This window comes from Chelon labrosus (genome assembly GCF_963514085.1).
Source record: "Chelon labrosus genome assembly, chromosome: 10".
Classification (NCBI taxonomy): Eukaryota; Metazoa; Chordata; class Actinopteri; order Mugiliformes; family Mugilidae; genus Chelon; species Chelon labrosus.
In genome coordinates, this window is record NC_140360.1 from 11,410,797 (window position 1) to 11,430,494 (window position 19,698).

Sequence of the window (19,698 nt, forward strand, 5' to 3'; positions counted from 1 at the left end):
TCCTTTTTTGATCCCTCATGGGGAAATTCTTTCTCTGCATATCCATTTCTTCACACAGTAGTGTGCTGCCAGTTGGATAGAGCCTGGGGTCCGTAGCATGTACCCAGGCAGGATGTGAACCAGTTCCACGCTGCTTTTCTAACCACCACTCCACAGCTCACGCGGACGACGGTTGGGCCGGACAAGTGTTGTACTGAAGCTAGTGTAACCTTGAACTCCTGTGGTGTGTTCCAGAGGCACCATAGGCTCACAACAGTGAACCACAGCATCTGCTGAAGTCTGAATACTAATCGTATCCAGCCACAGCTTCACCCATCGCAGCCAAGAAGAGCAGCTGCTCACAGCCAGCAGCTGGAGACTGTTGGAGATCAGCGTTTTAAAATGACTAATGGGAACTAAACACAGTGTCGCATCGTCTCTTCTTTCTGTAGGGGTTCCCTTAACTGGCAGGGTGTTATAACTACGTTGGACCAAAACACCAACTGGGATCAGAGAATATACAGTGTTCAAATATAGTAAAGTGTTGTCAAAACAAGTCTCGTCACTGCCCTTTTTCAATGACACCTCCACATATTCCTTGGACCTAATTGGAAATCACTGGTATAGATGACTAAGTCTCGAGCGTCGCTTTAACCTATTTTATAATGCATGTGCATAACTATTTGAAATACTTATACAGCAGTTTGAGGAATTTACTTTTACTAAATAATTGCCAGACACTCACACAACCACAACACACATGTTAAAGTTATACAGCTGTAGATATTTTCTGGCAGCTGCAGAATTACCTCTGGGAATCACTGTCAAAGGCAACCTTATTATACAGTATGTGGCATTTCAGCACCACGGACAGCAACCCAGCGAACTCTCTCACTACGAATCTACTCTGAATAGACAATCAACCTCAAGTTATTATAAAGTTTTTATCATCTTGTATTGGCCGGGAAAAGTCGGGTTTGAAAATATTGCCAACATTAAAATGACTGTATTTTCCACAAGGCTGGGTTTTGGAGGTTTAGAGAAACATTCATTCGTGACGCAGAACGAATCTTCACCCCCAGTGAAGCATCACATCCTGGCTGCACTGAAGCAGGGGATGGAAAAGTTAAACCAAACGTATCAACTTGGCAGCCCGCTTGACTTGACATGTGACTTTCCTTAAAGCAAAACCACTGAGCAAACGGAGCGGCCTTTTGAACTAGATCAGAAAAAAAAAAAAATAATAATTTATTTCATTTCCACTTTAATGTCTCAAAATGCTGAGTCTGTTTCTTTTTTTTTTAAGGCTCTTCAAAGTTCAAGCTGTGTGGGAGACAAGCACCAGCTCAGAGCTCAGCATAGGTGACATCAGAAGAGCAGCGCAAGTCTTTCAGCAGGGTGGGATAGACAATAAGAAAGACACTGGTTTCAGCACTTTGTAGAGATTTCTCCAAGTCCTTTCCCCCCCTCACTGTCGCAGAGAGTTGGAACGATGAAGCTGAGCTGTGTCACACCCACACAGCAGCAGAGGCTGTTATCATTTTGCTCACAGTCTACTGCTATTTCTGTTGCCTCTGCCAGTGTTTTTTTGTGCGCAGCGGTCTACACATACGTATGGCAATGCATGCGTTTCTGTCTGTCTTCTGAGGGGGTAAATACACAAGGATGAGCAGCAGTAAGAGGGATGAGACTGAGCACAGTAGTCACAAAACATCTCTGCCGACTGGAGGCATGGCAGAAAAGAAGGATTTGGAGAGCAGCGGTAAAAGCTGCTGAATTCAACCAAAAAAAAAAAGAAAAAAAGAAGTAATTATTTTCCGAAATGCAAGTGTAGCATTGTAACAAACCAGCATTAAAACTGGGAGATTTCTTCATCAGGATTTTATGCATATATCGAGCTTTTGAGCATCAGCACCGCAGTGTGCAATCTCATTCATTCACGGCATTCTTTCACATCAAAAGAGCTTCAATCAGAAAGTCTTAAATTTACTAGGAGAGACTTTCCTCTTTATTTTAATTTTTTTCATCCTAAGAGCAGTCAGTCATTGCTCTCTCTTTGTTAACATCCCATAAGTCCGTAGGGAGTCTCTGGCTTACACAGGCCCACATCCAGCAGCTCGTGGATGACTCATAAGACAGTGATTCCCTATGGGGGGGGCTCCGTCTTCCCCTCCTCGCGCCTACTGTATTCCATTACTTTCTCCCGCTGTCTTGCCTCATCGCTACGCTCATTCTCCTTCCTCTGTGCTCTCTCTAATCTCCTTTACTCCACATTGCACCCTCCCTGCCTCTGTCCTCTCTCCACCTGCCAGCTTTTCCTCCCCTTTCAATGCTCCTCTTTCTCATCTTTAAAGTCACCACTCGCCTTACTCCCCTTGATCATCTCATACCTCGACAGGTATTCTCTCTTCTCCTCCAGCCTCAGAGATCAGACAGGCTCCAGGTCACTGCAGAGGTAATCTAAGGTGTGTAGTAAATACATGCAGAGGACACAGCAGAGAGAGCAGCAGTTGTCAGTGTGGGACTTATTATACAGGCGCTACGTAAAACCAGCACCTTCTTTAATGTATTTGGAATCTCCAAAGCTTTTTACTGCACGGCAGGCTGGTCAAGCCGAGCATTGTGTGCACTTTTCAGTTTGATGCTAAATGGCACACAGCAACTAGGGAATGGTTCTCACTGCTGAAATGACTGCTGGCAGCACTCAGAGATGTAACAGCCTTTTGAGTTGCACGAGAAAGAGTTTTTTTTTTTATTAAATTCATTCATCCCTCATGAGATTTAAAGAGATCAAAACAGTTGCACAAAAATGAGTGTCACACGTGCTGGTATATGGCTAAAAGTCAGACATGTCAGCTCTACAGGTGCATTTTCAAAATATTCTGGACAATTTGACAACAGGTCTTTTAATTTAAATGACACAGAATAACTATGTGGTTTATCATTTGCGGCTTCCATTCGTTAATACACAGGATTAGATGTTACAATCCCTTGTGCCAAGATTTCAGAAAACCTAACAAACCTACAGTCAAAAACCTTGTACAGCCCGCTCAGCAGCTAAATAAACAGAAATATAGCTACCAACCAACATGAAGGTATCAGATACCTGGCCTGTTCAACAAAAGAATGCAGCATGTCATTGGGGTTTTCAAGTGGGCACCTCCCTTTACCGATGTTTCGTTAAGTTAGGCCCACGACACCTCAAGAAGGTTTAACAATGAATTCCAGCATCCTAGAGTCACCCCCCTCCGAGCTGCCACTGTACAACCCCGTTTTTCTCGCCATTCAGTGACTATCAACAGCTAACCTTTCAAGAAATTAACCTAGCCCTTTTATGCAGCAATCAGAGCAAACAATCCAACTTCCTTGAAATGTTGATGCGGACTGAACCACGACCCAAACAAACAACTCTCCAGGTTATGTTTTTACGGTTTAGACACACAAAACACTTCTATGTTGAGGTTCAGGTTATTCATCATAAGTGGCTACGTTTACATGGACAATATTTATTCAACCCGACTGAAATCAACTGTTTACATGGACGCTAAATAAGATGCGATAAGATATGATACATGTCCCATGTGGTACGGCCAACAGAGGAGCGGTGAACCTGACGGAAATATGATAAATGAAGATGGAGCAGCTTTATGGACAATACTGAAGAAGATGACCAAGATGAAGACTCCTTATGTTCATCTGTTCACACACACATCACTTTGGTGTTGAAAAGGTTGGTTGTTCTTCTAACTCTACATTTCAGTCCCTACTGTAAACTCACCTGATGTTTTACCTCATGTGGTGTAAACTTGCAGAGGAGAAATGGATTTATTCCACTTGAACAGAAATAATTGGATCGAGCCGTTACATGGTTATCAGGCACTAATAGAAGGGTTTACACCAACCCTCTGTGATCAGGTCAGTCCGCTCTGACCAAGTCATTTTTCCAATTACCAGTACTGGAGTCCATTTAAACACTGCCACTGTTGCAGATTGAGTTTCTGTCAATTTATCAACTACAAGTTTCACCTCAAAATTCCTTAGCCAATAGTGCACACACACATTCACACACCAGTGCCACGCAAGGACACTTCGACATGTGGCACATTCCGGGGATCGAACCGCTAACCCTCTGGTTCGTGGACAAACCGCTCTACCTACTGAGCCACAGTCGCCGGAGTTCAGGCAATTAAAACTATATAGCATCCAGTTTATTCATCTCAGGCTGGATTATTTACCATCACACTCCTTATTTTTTGTGCCAGCATACAGAATCAAACAAAAACCTCCAAATATCCCAGACAGTTTCAATTTCGTGTTGTTGTTTTTTTGTTGTCCATAATGGAAATTCATTTTTATGGGGAACAGGCAGTTCCAGCAAACAGTAAATAAGGCTCACTCTGCCAGGATGTAATGATATCCAGCACATCAAACTCACCCTCCCCCCTGAGAAAGGTACAAGTCTCACACTGTGGGTCCTCAGTTCTTCTCCATTTTGTATTTGTTGATGTTATTAATGAATGTGGCCAGTGCATTAACTACTGCTTTTTTTCCTCTTTAAAAGGCAGAATTTTTTATATTTAGCTCTAGGTTACTGCAGATCAAATGCTTCCATGTCCTTGAGTTTAAATGTAAAATGAACAGTTAAAGGGAATATGGTATGTTTGTGTTTTGTTTCACAGAATTTAAATTAATAATTAAAATAATTCATCACAATTATTTTCTGAGTGGACAGCACTCCCAGGTGACAAATCTCCAGCACATTATCTCATATGGGTGGTAATGGGAAAACACCCACTGCCCCACTCTGGCTCCATTACAGTGCACTGTAAATTCAGTCATTCTTATAATATCATTCCTTATCAGACGCCTAATGATGATTTATAGCCAATAGAAGGGGGCTGGTGAATTGTGGCGGTGAGTGGGTTTGTGCTGCTGAGCGAGACCTGTATGGAGTTAGAATCATGCCAAAACCTCACACACACACAAAACATGTTTTACTCACGCCCAACGATTCACAAACAAACTCAGTGTGGTTTGCAAATACAAAACATCATTCACAAACTAATGTATTTTGTTTTGCAAATAAGAAACGTACCTATCAAATAAATAGATAATGCTTCAGAAACAAATGCAGTACGTTTTACACATACAAAGAAACATATTTCTTCAAGTACAAAAAAATATCCTTCGAGTACAACAAAAAATCCTTCAAGTACAAAAAAATATCCTTCAAGTACAACAAAAAATCCTTCAAGTACAAAAAAAACCCCAATTCTACAAATACGAAAACTGTCACGTGACTTTTGGCACAATCTTACCACTGTCACGTGACTTTTGGCACAATCTTACCACTGTCACGTGACTTTTGGCACTAATTTTCCGCCTTGCTGATCCACACACAAATGCCTTCAGATCCACACACACAAATGCCAGTAAAATGTCCTGTAATTCACACTCCATAACAGCAGGTGGCGCGGTTGAGTCAATTTAAGGCCGCCAGGACGAACTTTCCCTCCCCCCAAATCTTTATTAAGGCCACCAACAGGAGCTAGCCTACCATGTGTGGATTGGACTTGCCGCCATCGAATTTAACGCAATGAGCAGCCAACAGGTGAGTTTGCGGTCGTTGCTGGTGAAAAATCAAATGTTAAATAAACTCCAGAAATGTCTTTCGTGGGTAGGATGATATATGTAGCTTATGGTACCGCAGGAGCTAACCTAGCTTACACCGATAAGGCTAACTTAACTTTTCATTCTGTTTCTGACTTAACTAAATTAAACTATGGCCACATATAGCGTTACACTTGATACGTCTTGGTCTTAAGACGGAATTTTGAAGTAAAGACGACCTTGGGCCACACACATTTGTTTGAGCACCATCTGAGGAGTGGTGTTAAGTCACTGAAGTCAGAAACAGAATGAAAAGTTAAGTTAGCCTTATCGGTGTAAGCTAGGTTAGCTCCTGCGGTACCATAAGCTACATATATCATCCTACCCACGAAAGACATTTCTGGAGTTTATTTAACATTTGATTTTTCACCAGCAACGACCGCAAACTCACCTGTTGGCTGCTCATTGCGTTAAATTCGATGGCGGCAAGTCCAATCCACACATGGTAGGCTAGCTCCTGTTGGTGGCCTTAATAAAGATTTGGGGGGAGGGAAAGTTCGTCCTGGCGGCCTTAAATTGACTCAACCGCGCCACCTGCTGTTATGGAGTGTGAATTACAGGACATTTTACTGGCATTTGTGTGTGTGGATCTGAAGGCATTTGTGTGTGGATCAGCAAGGCGGAAAATTAGTGCCAAAAGTCACGTGACAGTGGTAAGATTGTGCCAAAAGTCACGTGACAGTGGTAAGATTGTGCCAAAAGTCACGTGACAGTTTTCGTATTTGTAGAATTGGGGTTTTTTTTGTACTTGAAGGATTTTTTGTTGTACTTGAAGGATATTTTTTTGTACTTGAAGGATTTTTTGTTGTACTCGAAGGATATTTTTTTGTACTTGAAGAAATATGTTTCTTTGTATGTGTAAAACGTACTGCATTTGTTTCTGAAGCATTATCTATTTATTTGATAGGTACGTTTCTTATTTGCAAAACAAAATACATTAGTTTGTGAATGATGTTTTGTATTTGCAAACCACACTGAGTTTGTTTGTGAATCGTTGGGCGTGAGTAAAACATGTTTTGTGTGTGTGTGAGGTTTTGGCATGATTCTAACTCCATAAGTGCTGGCAGTACAGCGACATGCCACGAAGACATCTGGCTCTGGTTGGTTTCCAGGTCAATACTGAAACAGCAGGCCACTCTGATGTCGGAACAGAGATGGGAAAGCCTCTGCACATCCCCCTCCTTTCTCTGTAGAGCACATTAAAACAGCTGCTTACCTCACTGACTCCTGGCTTTAATGAAGTAACGTTAAATACTTTACATCAAAAATGTTTACACTCAATAATAATTGACTACAACGTAAGCAACTGGTAACTTACTGTATTTATACACAGACAAAATCCGTACTGAGTCATATCTGATACAGATCAATGTGCAGACAAACCAAATAGTCAATTAAAGGAATAGTTCCACCTATTATAACAGTCTCCCAGCTTTATTGCTAAATATGGATTGGTTGACTGACTGGTTGCCAGGTTAGCTTAGCTCAGCACAAAGAGGAGGAGGGAGTATTTGCTGTTAATCTCAAAGAAGTTAACATGTCCTGCCAAGAAATATTCCAGCGTTACTTCCTGTAAAACCAGGACTTGTCATATTTACACCGGAATGGATTAAGCAAACTCCTCAGTCTCTTCTGAGGAGACTGAGGTCTTTTGGAGTGAAAGGGGCACTCCTGAAGACCTTCTATGACTCTGTAGTGACATCAGCCATCTTGTATGCAGTGGTCTGCTGGAACAGCGGCATCACATAGAGGGAGAGGAAGAAGCTGGATAAGATCATCAGGAAGTCCAGCTCTGTCCTGGGCTGCCCCTTGGACTCAGTGAGGGAGGTGGGTGACAGGAGAGTTCTGGCTAAACTGTCCTCCATGCTGGACAATGAGTCCCACCCCCTGCACGGTGACCTGACAGGACTGAGGAGCAGTTTCAGCGACAGACTGCTTCACCCTCGATGTGTGAAGGAAAGATACAGAAGGTCTTTCCTTCCTGTTGCTGTTAGGCTCCACAACGAGCACTCCTAATATGTGCAATATATCTATTATTATATAATTTCTGCATGCTGTTGCAAACTGCAATTTCCCCATTGTGGGACGAATAAAGGTTTTTCTTATCTTATACAGTGTGTGTGTGTATTACTGTAAGGCTAACTGTCTTTATGCTAAGCTAAATTCAGCTTCACGTTTAACAACAGATATGAGAGTGTATCAATAAGCTCCTCTGTTGGCAGAAATGCGTGTTTCCAAAAAAGCTGAGCTACTCCTTCAAGCTCGTTTGCGTGCCATTTTTTGGCTCGTAAAATCTTGTCTGTCAGAGTGCCAGAGAGTAACACTTTCTGAGCAGAAATCTCCTGTGAATTATTTTTGTATATTATACATGTGAAATGTTATATATGTACAGTATAAGTAGAGTGTAATTCTATGTCATTAGCTGTTGATTTTCTTCCTGGCTGCCAGTCGGTGGTTATTGTTCAGGCAGTAAGTGGGTGGGCAAGGGAGGTGTTGGCTCTATCTTAGGCTGGTAATTTATGGGTCCAGCTGCTGTTTCCCTCTCCCCAGGTGGACATCTTGATTCCTCAGCAGTGCATCTAATTACGGGGAGAAAAACACATTTCTAAGGGGAACACGTTCCGAGAGAGGACGGTGCTAGTCTGAGATTGGACACCGGTTTCCCAGGGGATATAGATGTGTAGATACAAATCAACCACCCTGTTAAGGAAAAAAAAATAAAACCTTCCAATAAAAACCTCATGACAGCAGTTTTTCCAATGTATGGTCCCGCGCTGACAGTTTTATATATATTTATATATATCGAAAAAAGGAAATGTAGTTGACCTTAAAGCTAACCTCCAGAGAATTTACAGTTTGCTGGCAGATGTTGGGGCACAATATGTGAAAAATTAAGGTGGCATGGATTCTTTTGTGGCTCCAGAGGGAGCTATGTGAACTCTGATAAATGTTTGGCTCTGAGGACTACAAGGTTGAGAATGAAAAAAAAAATCTGGAGGCGTGGAGCTACAAAGATGTGAGTTAGCTGAGCTCGATAGCCCACGCCTCAGCTCTGCTTGAGGTTAGCAGCTTAAAGGGATGGTTTAGTTTCTTTGAAGTGGGGCAGTATGAAGTACTTATCCACAGCCAGTGCGTTAGCTACAGTAGACGGAGGACGGCACGCCCCCGTTATTGAGAAGCAGATAGAAGACACAGCATGGAAGCAAGGAGCTGCAGTGGACGAGGTCAAAACGCATTTTAGCCACCTAAAAACATCAATTTCACTTTGAAAGCAGCTTTAATCAATACTTTTATAATAAGTCTGTATTAGATGACAATGTGAAAGAAGAGACCTACAGAGATATAGAACGAGAATGAGTTTCATCTAAGTTTTTGTTCTCCAGGTGTTCTCCAGTGTTTTGTTTCCCTCTTGCTTTGTTGTCTGTCACGGCAGGCAGCTGTTTTCATCAATGCTCTTCTAGCCACAATAATCCCGCAGCGTAGCCAGAGATCACGGTGGGATTGGGCATCGAGACAATCAGGTGGGCCTATTAGCAAGACCCTTAGGCACAGCTCTTGAGAAAGAAACGTGGAATGTAAGGCAAGTAAGTTGTTGAATCAACTGTATTGGCACCTGGATGGACAAACAGATAAATAAAACCCAAAACAGCTGGCGAAGCATGGGAATAGCCAAATAACCACACATGAATACACACCTACGTGCCAAAGCACATCCACCGCTACAAGGCCACAGAAGCAGCTGCTGGAAAAGTGTGTGACACTAAACAAGGACTGGAAATAGCTTACCTGTAATGACTGAATGTGTTGAAAATAGCTTTAGTCCAGTAGGCTGCCTGCGTCTCATCACTGATGCCTGACAGTCGAGGAGACCTTTACAGTTTGTCATGTACGGTGACCAGGCCCAGGTCCAACACTGGAGAAAAGAAGTGACATGCTACTTATTTGAGCTGAATAGGTTCTTTTTATATATAGTACACATTTTTATTTTTTTTTTTGTAGGGAAAGCACAGGTGTGTTGATGATGTTGGCTCAGTTCCATTAGGAGTCTCAGTACCCAGGACAGTGAACCAGCGAGCAAGCAAAAAGCAGAACCTCTCATTAACACACCTGTGCTTTAACGGTTGAGATTAACCAGGTTAGTTCCCACGACTTTATATCATATTATATAGTCATGTCACACAACTATACTGACACCAGCCTCGGTACATGGACAGTGACAGCTTTTACCTTGTACAGGTGACACACAGACGTTCGCGTGTTTGCACAGTGTGTTGTTTTTGTCTGTTTTTGTCTCAGTTCGTGGACTGTGGATGCACGGAGCATGCGCAGTAGTCGCAGCCGTTGGCGCTGATGGGTCACATGACACAACGTTCCACCGCAGCGTTAAACCGTAAATAATAAATATTTTTATATTTTACAACGTTTCCCCCTTTTTTATTTGTTAGGATTTTTAATTTTTAAGGTTGTTAAATAATTATATTACATATTAGTTAGTAAATAATAGGCAAGTTTATTTTCTAACAAGTCTGGTCTTTCTTTGACAATTAAACATAAAGAGTGTCCAAAAAAAACAAAGCTAAAACAAATGTTTTCTTGAATTTGTTTTACCACTCATCTAAGTGGTTCTGTACACTTCCACATGACTGGTGGGGAGGTTTTTATTAGGAACATCAGCAGGTGGTACCCACCTGAACCTCATATGACTGGAGTCTCTTAACAGCCAAATATTCCACTGTGTGTTATTATAGCTTTATTACGTAACTAAATTTGTTTACTTTCTTATATCTCATGACACGGCTGGATAATTATTTTTATTTAATTTATTTTATGTAATATTTTTCCCCACGGTGGTATATTGAGAAAAGTCTCTTCCATGACATCTTATTTCCAGTTGTCACCTAATCTAGAAAACTTGAAAAGTTGCTAGTGATCGGCCTTCATTCAGATTTGACATAATGTCTTTGAAGCCCTGTGGTCTAGCTGGGTCCGTGGCTATGTTTCTCAAGTATCTAAGCACCAAACTGCAGATCGGCAAAGTTAGCAACAACGTGGTGAACACAGTGGAGCATTTAGCAGCTTAGCAGTCAAGATATTTCACCTTTACGTTGTTATAGATCAAACAGAGCTTGCTTGAGAGGGAATGGTGGACCTCAGATCCGTTGATGTCTAGCAAATTCACCATATCAGCATAGAAGGTTTTATTGTTACGCTCATAACTTAAAAAGCCATTATTGCAGTGTTTATTCTTATTTTCTCTCAAACATTAACACACTTAAACTACTACCACTTGCATTCTGCCAAAGTTGTCAGTATTTTATTAATCTTCAGTTAAGGCAATCCATTACAAAGCATTTCACAAACCACAGTATGACGACAATATCATGTCCAACACCTGGTTTGGAAATTATTCAGCATGCAAGTCAGAGACCAAGAGAGGTATGTAAACAACCTGGGATAAAACAGGAGCAGTGGCAAGAAGAACCCATACAGTATGTGTCTCATAGGAACAGAATGGAAAGAAACCAGAGATGCAACATGCTGGAAGGTGACTGTTATCTCCAAACAACAAGTAAGTAACAAATGAAGCACGTGGCAGATGCACTAATCAAGTGAAATGAAGGCAGACTACAGAACTTCCTGCCACTTTGGCACAAACATGCACATTGTCTAAAGAGCCCAAGTTCAACAACTGAACACATGTTGGCACTGGATATTCTGTATACGGGGTTTATGTACATAATTAGAGTTTAACCTCAAATACAGGTAATAAGAAAAAAAAAAAGAAGGGACAAACCAAACTATCTCCACGGAAAGAAAAAAATAATAATATAATTCACACAAATTGAATGTTTCACAATTGCATAAGTGTCTTTATGTTTTCATATCTGGAGAATATTTGATAGTACTGAGGATGTTAGTTTTCTGATTACCATGTCGGGGGAGTTGTCAAGAAATAACTAGCCTGTTATATTTTAGAACAGCCAAAATAAAGAAAAAGAAAAGCCATTTAATCCTACTCAATTTGGCATCAAAATAATTACACAAAACATGTTTGAAAAGTGCACACCACACCTCCACTTCTCGTGTTGTTTCCTCTTTCCTCACAGACAGCTGTTACTGTATATGAGCTGCATGCTGATGCTGATTTAACAAGCATCACGCCTGCCAGATGTACTTTTCCACTTGCTGTGAGCAATGAAGAAAATCAGACTCACTTTGAAAAGTCTAATTCAATCATGTAAATTGCAAAGACAATTATATTTAAGTTAGTGATGCAAACTGCTTAAATAATTCATAAGACAAATGTAATCAATGTATAGGTATCTCTTTTTGAATTTAATGGCTTTCTACCGAGGTATACTGGCATTTATGAGTGTTATGAAACTAAACTCATTTCAGTTCAGATGTCCATGTGAATTTGGCAGAAGATTAAACTCGGCTTTGTCTTCTGAGAGAGAAATAACGCCACTGATGAAAAATTTAAACAGAGAAGAAAAGCCAAATGAGGATCTGGGCTTGTGACAGAAGGGGTTCAGTGCCGCTGGACTGAGTTTTCTGCAGCATCCTCATACTCTTTCTGCTCTCTGAGAACAGTAAATGACTAACAAAGATCACAAAGCGACATGAATCATGTAAACAAATTTGCTCCAAACACAAAAATGACACAGAGCTCCACATTCTCAGAGAACAGCATGGCAAACCTTTGTAAACATTGGTTCTCCGGTGTAATTCAACGAAACCCCTTAAGGTCGAAAATAAGACTGAGTATTGCACAAACCAAAAGAAAGTAATCTCTTAATGAAACCCATGAATGTTTACTTTTTCCTTGAGGCAATGTAAATAGCCACGGATGAGTTGTAAACAAGTCTTGACTTTGAGTATTGTACAACAAGGCTCGGTGACGCTGTGAACTTTCATCACTTCAAAGATCGTTAGTGAAGTATAAAAAGCACAGAACCCTGATGGAGACAGCGGGCATCAGCTCCTGCGGCTGAAACAGTCCCACGCGTTCAACAGTTTTCGATCATCTCCAACATTTTCTGTGTGTACATCTTAAACATGAGACCTGCTGCTGCTGGCAGAATTACACCTGGGTAACTGAATTTGGATATGTTTCCATATAGTAGGCACATCTGGATCGAGATATTGAGTGACTGAGAGATGCTAGTGAAAATAATGGCCTTTAAACTGTATATATAGATAAATTAGGATGTAAAATGGGCCACAACAGCTGTAAAATGTATACACAGTCACTTAAAAGAAAAAGCCATGGATACACACGTGTGTATATATATATTTATATATAGTGTATGTCAATATCAGGCTTAAATCAAAACTGTGCAATTGCATCTTAGGTATTTAAGTAGTATCTCAATGGGTTATAAAATGGGTCGTTGCGCATGTAAAACAATGTTATCTGGAAACAGTCAGTGTTAATTTGAGTAACGACAACAAACACCCAGACCGAACCAAAGAAGATGGACCGTTTGTTCTCTTTAGATCGCTTTAAAATAAACTCCGCGCCCGAATTTGACACACTGCGTAGCACGATTTGTTCAGTCTTCCCTCTGGGTAAACAAAGAAATCTATTTAAGGAGGAAAATAATTGCCTTTCAAAAGTATATTTGGAGGGCTCTCTAAAAGTACAGAAGAGATAACAAACTGTAACCACAACAAATATAATGGCAAGAAACACAAACAGCAAGACGACAAATGAGACATGGCTGCATGACATAAGCGGTACAATTTGCTTTCTTGCATACTAAAAAGGGGAAAGTAAGTGTGTGCTTTTAAATACTCCTCTATTTTGTTGTAAACATTCTGCTATTTTATCATAAATATAAGTAAATTAGAACATACTGGTATAATAGTCTTTATATAAACATTCTTTCCTGTTGTTTAAAATGTGAGTAGAAGACATTATGTGGGGCCCTTTCCATTATTTTCATTGTGGTTGGCTCTTTCAAAATAATGGTTTTCAGCTTATTAGCATTATTACCTTTGTGCTTTTTATTTGGACAGTAATCAGTGCATTCTGTTCATATAAATATTAGAAATACATATAAGATGCGGTGCTGAAAAAATCAGTATGTCAACAGCTCACAGGAAGGTCCTCTACATTTACAGCTTGCAATCAAAAATTAGCCATCAGTGAGAATGATCCATAAACTGCTGAACAGGTTTTATCACATGCTTTTATATTACAGTCCTTACCAAAGTAGAAATGGGGGTTTGTTCTTATTACACTGGTCACAAAATATAACATGGAAAACTACAGGGGGAATATGACTTTAATCCCTACCCTTTAAAACACCCTCTAAGGAATAAATTATTTCTGCAATAAATAAATAAATAAATAAATTAGTATGCACATGATTTCCTAGTTTAAACACACACTGATTCCAAAAGGTATCACAAACATGATACACACTGGCACATCCTAATATATGTATGCCTTCAAAGAGGCCCTCTCTACGGGTTTACCTGCTACCCATTACATCACCACTTTGACATGTTTGACAGCGAACAACTAAAACCTCCATTTACATCGGCCTCCTCTCAGCGCTCTCATCCTCAGAGAGGGGAAAAAAATAACTCTCTGATCACCAGCAGGTTCCCCCACAGCAGTCTCCATGCTCCAAACTAAAATGGAGTCTCATCATATTAATATTTGCGAAAGGGCCTCGAAAGAATTTCCATTTTCCCCTTCAAAGAACGGTCGGTGGAGGCAGGTTCCCATCAATCTCCACCCTTCCACTCCCTTCGCAGAGCGAGTAGGCTGGAGGGACGAGGTTGGGTTTAATGGCTCTGCTCTTCATGTAGGAGATCAGCTGGTCGGGGATCTCCGCCAGTACGTCTTTAGCCAGCCGCGCCATGCTCAGCACGTGGTTGCCTGTGCGGTCCATGTAGTCTCTGAACGGGACAAACTGGTGGGACACAGGAAATAAATTAATGGCTCATGACAATGTATGTAGTCATGTTCTGTATGGTGCTAGATTTGGACCAAACCATGTACGGTAGAGAGGATGTTTCTATTCTAAAGCTGTGTTTATACTTTAGGTCTCCCATTAAGAGCTCTCTGATTACATTAAATAAATATATCAAACACTATTGCTGCCTACAAATAGTGTTGTGTTTACGTACCATACAATACCATAGCGTTGTGCCCATGAGTTAACTCGAATGGCGCCCTCTTGTGTTAATCACAACCTAGAAATTTACAATAGTGCCCAAGTTTACGAGTTGTGATGTGTCTGCAGACGTTTTCAGAAATGGTGGAAGTGGACGGTAAGTTAATATATTATAACAGAGTCATGTAGAAGTGTATAATATGTTGCTATTCCCAACGGTGTTGTCCTTTCATTACACATTTGCATTTCCCGCATTAAGTCACCTGATCATTAGCTTGCTAATCTGTTAGCCACGGTAGCTTCTCCAGACGATTAAAGGTGTTCTCACAACTAACAGCTGATGTTACCACGTGAATGCAGCAGGAAAGCTGGTGGGTTAGTGGTCTGAACTGAACCTCAAGTTGCCCATGATGCTTGGTACTGGTGTGTGTGCACTTATGTGAACTAAGCCAATGTGTCGTCGGGGAGCAAATGTGTCATTGTGACCATGTAAGGTGTAACCACAAGTTCCATTGGAAGGCAGCATAAGCGTTTACTTAAATAACTCACAGCCAATAGATAGATGCATAAGCTCTGTATCTATGTCAAAACATGAATCAAGCTGTAGTAGAGTATTAAAGACGCAGAGCTGCTAATGCACAGGAATGTGAACATTCTTCTCATGGTGGAGGCGTCTGAATGCAGAAATGTTGCATGTATTTGTGTTTTTGACTGATTCTTCATTTCTGAAAAGACTTCATTTTAGGCCCAACTAGAGGAAAGAAGAGGAAAAGCAAGAAAACAAGAGTCTTCCATAACACCAGGGTTCATCCTCTGTGGCCCGAGAACATCCAGATAGAATCTTATAGAAACTGATCAATGATTTGTGCACAGGCGTTTTGAGATGAGTGTGCACCGTGGAGAAAGGCTTCATTCTATGGGGAATATTAATGTGTTTGAGAAATGTCACAATAATGTGATCATCATATTTAGATATTGCAATTTCTTAATCCAAATAAATGGCAGTGTGTGCGATAAAGGACCGTGTAGGTCATAAAAATATAGTCACTCGTCTGTGCCACATTCCAAGAGATATTTTGCTTTGGAATAAAACAGACAACCCAGATTGCCTTCTACCGTACCACCGTGGCCAATAATGTGGCAAAAATGATACTTTTCATCCCTGGTGCTTTTGGAAAATGAGCTGTTTCCTTCCTGTGACGAGCTGAAGGGAAAAAACCTTATTACAAACGTCTCACCTGCACAATGTCTCTCTCTGCCAACTTCCCTCGCGAGGAGATTCTGATGTCGTCCCCATCCAGCTCAACCATGGCTACGGAGAAAATAAAATGCTTTATTGGGTAAACAGGACTCTTAATATGTGAAATGGTTGTTATTCTGAGCTGGTTTATTAAAACAAAACCATTCCTACATTTCCAACATAGATTACTCAGTTAGCGTTCTCACCATCAAACTCAGCTTGGCCAACTCCAACTATGATGATAGACATGGGGAGTTTAGCTGCCTGTCAAGAACAAGAAGAACAAACAGTTGTCACTCAGGTGCCTGGAAAACAACATACGACATCAAAGTTTTAATACCACTGAGGAATTACATTTACAATTCTATGTATTCTTTCCCCTCAACACACATCTCATTCCACAAAGTCTATTAACGTCTAAGTGCAGCTCCCCAGAGACGCCACAAACCAGAACAATAATAGATAAGACAAAATAAGACAAATATAAATAATACATAGCATAATAATTGTGTCCTGCCTTTGTTTCACATCACATTATGTTGCATGGTTTGGTTTGTGCAGGGGCCGAAAGAAAAATAACCCAAAATACATTATTCAGCTGAAGCGATTCAAGGTTGATGCCACAGTCGGCACATAACAGAATATTTTAGCGTTTATATTTTACAGGGTACAATGTAGAATATCATAACAGTTCAAGTACATAAGGTTACACAATCTTCTTTTTAATTTAACATTAAGTCAACAACATGACGATTAAATATAGAAATGTTTAAAATACCTTTAACGTCATTTAGGTCCAGTCTAAACAATCTTAACCCTACAACACATGATGAAGCTTTAATGGGGTTATCGTCTAAACAGTAAGGGTTAGTGCGCTGCATGAATATAGAGCACAGCCCTGGTGAGCAGCAAGTGAAAGCTCTGGCATGAATGAATGATATATGCTCATGGTAGAAATGCATTTACAGGGGTAAAAGTAGGTCAGCTTTCCTGGAAAAACCTCCCTAGGGGAGAGGCCTGTCACAGATAGGAGTAAATAGACTGAGGAGGACCACCCCCTTCATGCTCTCTATCGTTTTGTCCGTCCATCTCTTTTTCCCATTTTATCTTCCCCTCCGCTCGGCTCATTCTTCGTGACCTCTTGCTCTCATACATATTCCGTTTGCCCCCCTTCCAGCAGGACAGACCCCACAAGCATATACCTATAAATGCCAGATCAGATTCTGTATCCAGAGCTGAAATATTCAGTCTACACGATTTGTTACTTTGTCTGTAGCATAAAGTCACTCAAGGGATTTCACTCCATCAGTCTGTCTGAATTCATCATCCCTGTTCTCACGGCACAGAGCCACAACAAACAAGGAAACTGAGCAGACACCTGTTCTGATAATTAACATTTTATTTATTTAAGAACCATTTAGAGCTTGTGTTTCTGGTGGATAGATGTTTTCACCGTAGATGCTAACAACCAATTTATCCAGCGCATGTCTTCTTCAAAGGAAAGAAGTGACGTGCAAATCTACAACTACAAGTTTGGAAATAAGAAATAAGAAGAAATTAGATTAACAAACATCTGCAGCCTGCTCTTCATCTCTGTTTGAGGCTAGCAAGTGATCCTTTTTGGATCCATAGTGAAGAGTTGACATTGTTTAAGCAATAAATACATGTTTTTAATCGAATAACAGAGATATTGCTCTGTCCCTTCACTGAAGCAATACGTTGTTTCCACTGGTCGCATTTACATGGACTTAAATATCCTGGTTATGATCTCTCACTAAAATTCATATCCTGATTTCAGTAGCCTGGACAAGCCTGGGTCCTGGTTTTGAGAGACCAGGTTACTCTAAGCAGATTACCTCAAGAGAAATCTGAATACGTGTTGCATGTACCTTATCGTTTCCCGGTTTCCGCCCACATAGGATAAAGACTTGGATAAGCTCATAAACAGGATACTGCTGCGCTTGAAAACACAATCGCTGAAATACTCAAATCCAAGGCTCACTCTGTGTTTTTAAAGATGCACCAATTTATCAAATGCAAATATTTAAATGTCTAATTATACACCCATCTCCTCCTGAGATGTTGGCTGGCATTTTTGGAAATTCTCTGTTTTAAACAACAGAGCCTAGCTGCACAGCATGACTTTGCACTGAAGATAACTCTGGGTGCAGTTAAAAAGGCTTTAATACTGAATAATTCATTTTAAGTAGAGGACGTACACCTGCTGGCATGTTTAGGGACTTCATAAAAAATAAATAAAATACGACAAAAAAAAAAAATTTTTCACTCGCATTGTAGCAATTTATGCGTAACGTGTCAAGTTACTTTAAGTGTCCAAAGTCAGGCGACACTTTTGCTTTTCTGACTCAGGAGTGGATCTGCCAAATTAAGTTTGTGTCTGTAGAACTGTAAAATATTCATGAAGTTATTTATGAAGTTAGTTGGTCGAGCCAGTCTCTCATCCACATAAGAAATTGCCAACTGCCAACATAATCTAATACCTGCACATAAAATAAATATGCATATTTTAGCCTACGAGGCCAGAGAGAGACTATCTTTTATAATTTACAATCCTAAACTGGAAATTTGGAGTAAAGTAAAGCGTTGCAGTTTGTATTTACCTAGTGGCTGTTCTGTTAGATGTGTCGATATATTAGTCACTGAAGGTTGTGGATCAAACGATCAAAATAAACATTACAGTCATATTAATCATATTGTACTTGTGCAATCACCATCAACATCTACTATGTGTAATGTTTCAACTTCACTCTAAACTTAGACACAGCCCAGCATATTACAAAACACAACTGCAGAGCGGGGTGTACTCCTTGTTCTGAAACCCAAGCCAAGCATGTCGTCCAGTCGTTTGCGCTCCGGTGGCCATTGGTGCAGAGCAGCAGACAAGATCTTAAAAGGAAGGTGTGGCTGTTCGAATGGTTTGATTAACAGTCGCAAATTCCCTTTAAACCCAGTCTGCTGGGGGTCACTGTCGCTGTGAGGGTCTACCCGGTTCGACGAGCGTCCGTCTGACGGATTCCACAAGACACAACAAATATGCAGCAGGCAGAACATGAATTACACAAACAGAATAAACCTTCAAAAAACTGACAAAACAGGTGCCTCAGTTATATAGTTGAGGACCTTGCCTCTATTAAAGTGAACCTGTTGGCCCGAGAGTGAATCTCAGCTGAGCCCCTCAGTCTCCTGGGGGTCTAAATACGAAGGAAAAATATTGGACAGGGGGTGAGACAAGTGGAGCAGAAAACATCCCATAAATCCTCAAATCCAGAGCTACTGGTTTATACACCCTCAAAGTAACAGAAAGCCTGAGAGCAGCGCCACAGTAAGCTAAAAGCACCTGCAATGCCAGTTCCCTGCAGTAGGAAGGGGGAGAGAGGTTAACGTCCTCTGGCTAATGTTAGAGCAGCACTTACGTTCACTATAGCCTCCTTGGTCTGAGCCATGTCTGATATAACGCCATCAGTGATGATGAGCAGGACGAAGTACTGAGATCCGTCCTGCACCGCTGCTGCATACCTGCATGAAATAAATCAGCAGCGCAGACTGGTTTAAGTCCATGCTGGAATGAAGCAAACTTGAAAATGCTGAAAAAGTTGCATGTTAATGGGTTTACATAAAACTCTTGAAAGACCCAGGGAGCAGCGGAGAAGCAACGAC

General features: G+C 40.8%; 1 protein-coding gene across 4 annotated transcripts in view; it reads right to left on the reverse strand.

Annotated features, from left to right (window-relative positions):
* Window positions 1–13,563: 13,563 nt before the first annotated feature.
* cpne5a (copine Va) overlaps window positions 13,564–19,698 on the reverse strand; it is a gene marked incomplete at its 5' end in the record, with an annotated part of 70,511 nt that continues 64,376 nt past the window's right edge. For all 4 annotated transcript variants that reach the window (XM_084553457.1, XM_084553455.1, XM_084553456.1 and 1 more), the window contains 4 exons: window positions 13,564–14,576; window positions 16,019–16,092; window positions 16,227–16,284; window positions 19,455–19,557. In XM_084553457.1, the coding sequence (XP_084409583.1) occupies window positions 14,358–14,576; window positions 16,019–16,092; window positions 16,227–16,284; window positions 19,455–19,557 (454 nt within the window). In that variant the 3' untranslated portion in view covers window positions 13,564–14,357. The remainder of the gene's footprint in view (window positions 14,577–16,018; window positions 16,093–16,226; window positions 16,285–19,454; window positions 19,558–19,698) is intronic.